Below are 5,372 nucleotides of genomic sequence, written 5' to 3' on the forward strand. Positions count from 1 at the left end.
GAGAAAATTGCAACATTTGAGGCGGCTGATATGAATTCCAAAGATGCATTTGCTGTTTTCTCTCCAGGTGTAGGCAAAAATGAGAATAGGATATTATATTTTTGGGTAGGAAGGTCTTTTGATCATGATGAAAATCAAATTCGATTAGATAGTAACAAAGAGTTAAATGATCTAAAAGAGAACGATTGGAATCAAGTTGGTCGTGCTGCTCTTGCCCAAATGGGTCTTCCGAAAGACACGGCTGTCAAGGTATGTAATCTTCACGTATTTTATTATTATTGTTTTGTGTGTATAAGTTTTATCATTCTCTACATGACTACAATTTTTAAGGCTAGCTCTATGTCTTCTTGTATGATTTAGTCTCTTACTGTCTAAATTTTTGACGTTTCACGGTAAAAAGCTGATTTGGTTTGTGGCTCAAATCTAATTATGCATTAAAATAAGTTATATTTGAAACAAAAAAGATATAGAGTAACATGTTTTTAACTTTAAAGGAAATATTGGTTTGAAGTGTTGGGATATTTTTTAAATGACATCACAGAATCGATACTTCAAAATGGCACTATATGATTTGAATGAGATTTATTATTATGAGTAATCAATTTGTCACTAATAAATTATCTTTTAACCTATGGACTGACCCTTGCTTGCATCCTGGTAAAAGCCATTGTGATTGGTTTGCGGGGAAATATTTCAGGGTTCAGGCCCATTGGGGCTCAAACCTTTGTAAGCCTAGTGTTGGAGAAGAAATATCTGACTTGTAAGCTAGTTCAAGCCCCAAGTCACTTTTTAAATGGGCTAGATAACACATGCATGAAGTGTAGTAAAGATTTCTAGAGGTTAGGGGTTTAGTTTCTCTCCAATATGATCTCTCATGTCGGCTTCAGAAAAGGAGTGGACCATGTGATTGTGAGTTTTAAAGGTAACTAAATGTCTGTATTTTGGTGTAATTTTAGAACTTGGTATGTCAGTTTGTGTCCAGTGTCAACTTAACTATGGTTTGAGCAAATGATGCTTTAGTCCATGGTCATTCTATCATATAATTCTTGCCTATGTGCCTTTGTCAGGAAAGTAAAAGGTAAAAATGAGAATACCTCTTCATATTCAAGTACTCAAATTAGAGTCCGTTGGTGTTATGGCGGTAGGAGGATTGGTTATTAATTTTAGCATGGTTTTCGGTTTAGGCGAAACAGGTGGTACTTATTAAGCTCTTGCTTTTTGAATAATTTCTTATATATATATATATATATATATATATATATATATATATTGTGAATTATGTGTTAAAATAATCTACTTATTTTGGCTCATGTCTATAATATAAAAAACTAATTATTTAAATGAAAGGTGATTTCATGTTGCTTTTGAATCGTACACGTGGTATGATTTCTCAGTTTCTCTTGTCAAGAAGACATTATTCACTGAGACTGAAACCCAAGTACTCCAATAGTGGAGTGCACGACTCAGCCCATAGTTTCTTTGTCTTTATCTTCTCCTACTTCTTTTTCTTCTTCCTTTCTGTCTATGCCCCACTTTCCTCCTCTCCCTCTCATATCCACACAGTTCATATGATGCTTGTGTTTTATTGTCCATAAGTTGGTTGAACTGTGGCAATAAGAATGAAACTTTTGTTAAACTTGTAATTGAAGAAATTTACTCTTTGTTGGTCATTGGAATGGGATTGCGAATGGAAATGTGAACGAAAAGGCTTTTGCAACGCAGGGAGCATCCTGAAATGCACAAGAAAATCTTCTCGTCTTGTGAAATTTGATTCTGCCACATGGTTCACTTACAGTTTCTTTTCTGTTTCCTTTTATTTTATCCATTTATATGTTTTATATTAATTTTTCTGCCATTTACGAAAATCTTGGGGCTTTTTGCTTCATCTCCTCAGTTTTCAGAGACAGCTTAATAACTATGGTTACTTAGCAGTAGCATGTTAATTTTTAATTACAACAACATTTTCACCTACAGCACATTTCTAGTCGAACTTACCAAAAAGAGAAATCCTTTGTGCTTTTATTGTTTCCATTTGCATTCCATATCGTAACATTTTTTAAGCCATTTTGTTTCTTTATCTCTATATTGTGCTGGTGGAAGCAGGCAAAATCCATGCTGAAGCATTCTTTCAGTGACTAATAGATCTTCTAATTTGAATATTGGTGTTGGAACAGATTGTTAAAGAAGATGAAGAGCCAATAGAGCTTCTTGCATTGCTGAGTTCGTTGTAGTGGCAATGCAAAAAGATTCTGGAATCCAGTGCCTTAAAATCTTTCTCTGTTTCTTTGGTTGGCTTAATTGCACTTCAACTTTCTCAGGCATCATATTGAACTTTCCCTTGCAAAAACCAGCGAGGTAATATTCTATTTGTCCAAGTATCATTAACCTAAATACATTTCTTCTCGTTACCAGAACATGCTATGGGGTATTCTTTTTGTTATAATAGGGAAAAAAATAGGGAAAGTAGGTTTTCTTGGAGATTATTCTGCTTAGACCACGCATTCCTAACAACCTCCTAAATTCAAGGAAGCAAGATGCTTAATTTGCCAGGAACAACTATTCATATATAACTAAAGGAAGATACCTTAGTTTTGGATCGTAGGTGGGAAAGCTATTCGGAAATACTTTTGTAGTTCCCGAAGGACCCCCAATTTTTATTTTTGTTAATCTTCTGCTAAGAATATATATTAGGCATATCACGTAGTAATAATGTTCCATCACATCCATGAAACAGTCGTAAGAGGTTGAAATTTAAGCTTTTGCTACTTGACCTGCTGCAACATGCAATTGTATTTTCAACTATTTCACACCTGCTTCATCAATGTACTATTGAGAATTTGTGTTTGAAATAGTTGTCTCTCTCTTTTGCTCATCAAATGGCATTTTGAAGGGTCATGATTAATGTCTTGGCTAGTGTTGTTGAAAGATCATGCTCGCAAAGACAATCAATAGCCAGAGAACCAGCAGAAAGCTTGGTGTACAATCATGGCTTTTGAGGTCTTCGTTTGGATCCTTGGGTAAATGAGGCAAAAGGAAGTACAGAAGTTAAACATGATGACACTGATTGGAACAGTACTTGGGTGTGCCATTTGGCTTTTTGATGAAGTTCATTTACTTCATGAGCAACAACTATTTTTTTGTCTCGTTGGTTTTTTTTTTTTTTTTGGGGGGGGGGGCAATGTCAAGAGCACTTTTATTTGTTTATTTATTTATTTTTCCTTGTCAAAAGAGATTTTCATTTATTCCTTGTTTCTCATTTGCAGGAGGCTGATTTGAAAGTTCTCTGTGGCTCTTCACTTGGTTGTACAGTGCTGTAACACCTTCACTCTCTAGTAACACATTTTCTTGCACAATGAATCATCAAATCTGACAAACTGAATTTTCTTGTATATTCGCAATTAGAAACAATCTGAGGGCCATAGCGGAATAATAGATTCGTTGATACTTTCTTTTGTTGGTTAATCTTATTCGTTCTTTATATTTTTCCCTTTAAATTCCTTAATGCAATGTTCAAATGTTTAAGGTATCACAATTAATGTTATGCCTCATAAAGGAGTGAAGAAATGTTGTTGCTGTACAGAGTTTCCTTACCCTTTGGCTCATGTAAAACACCATTTTTTTTTTTTGGGTTTTACCTTAAAGCCTCAAAATTTCCTTACCCTTTTTGACTCCAACGAATACTGATTCACTTGGGAATTCCGGCTGTCTTTCTTTACGCATTTTATTCTTGCTTTTATTTTTTGTTTAGGCTTTATTTTTATGTCATGGTAAAATACTTTTTCAAATAAAAAATGTAATTTAAAAATCATTGACAAAGGTGCCTCGAGATTTGATTTACAATGGTTGTGCCTTTATTGTATTGCTAGTTTACGTTCCCATTCATGAAAAAAGGCTTCCCCAAATTAAAGAATTACCGTCTTGTTTGGAGAAAATTAACCGTCCCTTGCAGCAAAATGTGTCGCAAACTACAATTGGCGTCTTCAATTGCTTGAAGTAGTTATTAGGGAAAAATATAATTTAGCTCCCAAAACTATCAGATGTTTTCGTTTTTACTCCCTAATGTTCAAAAAGTGATAAAGTAGTCCTTCAAACTACTGAACAGTTGCAATTTAGCTGCTCCGTTAGTCATTACCATCAAATAGGATGTAAAATTAAAACTAAGTCGATTTGGCAAGGTTCAATTACTCAATTGCCTTTTTGGAATTTTTTTTTTCCCCTCAAAACGATGTCGTTTTGGGGGACATTTTTTAAATTGATTTTTTTTCTTTTCAAAATAGCATTTTAATAACTTAACCTTGTCACAACGACGTATTTTTTATTTTTCCATCCTATTTGATGGTAATGACTAACGGAGTGGCTAAATTACAATTATTTGGTACTTTGAGAGACTACTTTATTATTTTTTGAACATTAGAGGGTTAAAATGAAAATAACTAATAATTTTGGGAGCTAAATTATATTTTTCCCTAGTTATTACTATTCATAAATCTCTCACTAATTTGTGCCCAAACAAAGTTGAAAGGATTTTCCATTGAGGAAATCAACAGTCCCATTGCAGCAAATGGACTGTTGATTTGCTGTTCCAAGTCCCGAAGGTTCATGGAATGGTGACTGCAAACCAAGAGTGAATTCCATTCCGTACAGCCAAAAGACTATAAAAAGGGTAACAGCCAAGACAATTGAGGGCACTTACTGGACGGAATCCTCTTTAATTAGCATTCACATACCTAAAATGGCAGCAAAAGAGGTAAGCCTGAAGCTTTTCATAGAGAAGGGAAGCCAACAACGGGTGCTCTATGCTGAAGTAGAAAAGGAATTTGTTGATTTCCTCTTTAGCATTTTCACTCTGCCGGTAGGAGTTGTCTTTCGGCTTCTGAAAGAGGGTAACGTCACGGTAGGCAGTTTGCAAAGCCTTTACCGGAGCATTGAAAATATGAGTGTTACTCACATCCAACCATACAAAGACAAAAGCTTCCTGTTAGAACCCAAAGTATTCATGCCTGGTGCTAAACCCCCCACTCTCCTATTGCCAAACGTTGGCTCAACATTCCATCGATTGTATAAATGTTCAAGTTCGAACACATCCAGTAGTACTTGTTTGAGTTACATCGCTGATAACGATAGCACAAATTGTGGTTCGTGCGGAACTAGAAAGAACTTGTTAGTATCATCCATAGACTCCCCAAGCGCAATAAGGGCATTCTCCACTAGTGAGGAGGGTTACGTGAGAGGGACGGTTACGTACATGGTGATGGATGATCTGGAGGTAAAGCCCTTGTCTTCCAACGCTCTTGTCACTCTGCTTTCCCAGTTTAATGTCGATATAAGGGATCTTGAGGAGAAAGTGGTCGATGTTGGTATGGATGAGGTAT

General features: G+C 35.4%; 1 protein-coding gene and 1 long non-coding RNA gene across 2 annotated transcripts in view; both read left to right on the forward strand.

Moving 5' to 3' along the window:
- Nucleotides 1-6: 6 nt before the first annotated feature.
- Nucleotides 7-3,478, forward strand: LOC132186160 (uncharacterized). The gene is made up of 3 exons (XR_009440722.1): nt 7-249; nt 2,175-2,355; nt 3,264-3,478. It is a non-coding gene; the product is annotated as an uncharacterized LOC132186160 (long non-coding RNA).
- Nucleotides 3,479-4,732: 1,254 nt separating this feature from the next.
- LOC132188071 (uncharacterized) overlaps nt 4,733-5,372 on the forward strand; it is a 1,594-nt gene continuing 954 nt past the window's right edge. Inside the window, exon 1 of the mRNA XM_059602481.1 lies at nt 4,733-5,368. Within this exon, the coding sequence (XP_059458464.1) occupies nt 4,733-5,368 (636 nt within the window). The remainder of the gene's footprint in view (nt 5,369-5,372) is intronic.

This window comes from Corylus avellana, chromosome ca7 (genome assembly GCF_901000735.1).
Source record: "Corylus avellana chromosome ca7, CavTom2PMs-1.0".
Taxonomy (NCBI): Eukaryota; Viridiplantae; Streptophyta; class Magnoliopsida; order Fagales; family Betulaceae; genus Corylus; species Corylus avellana.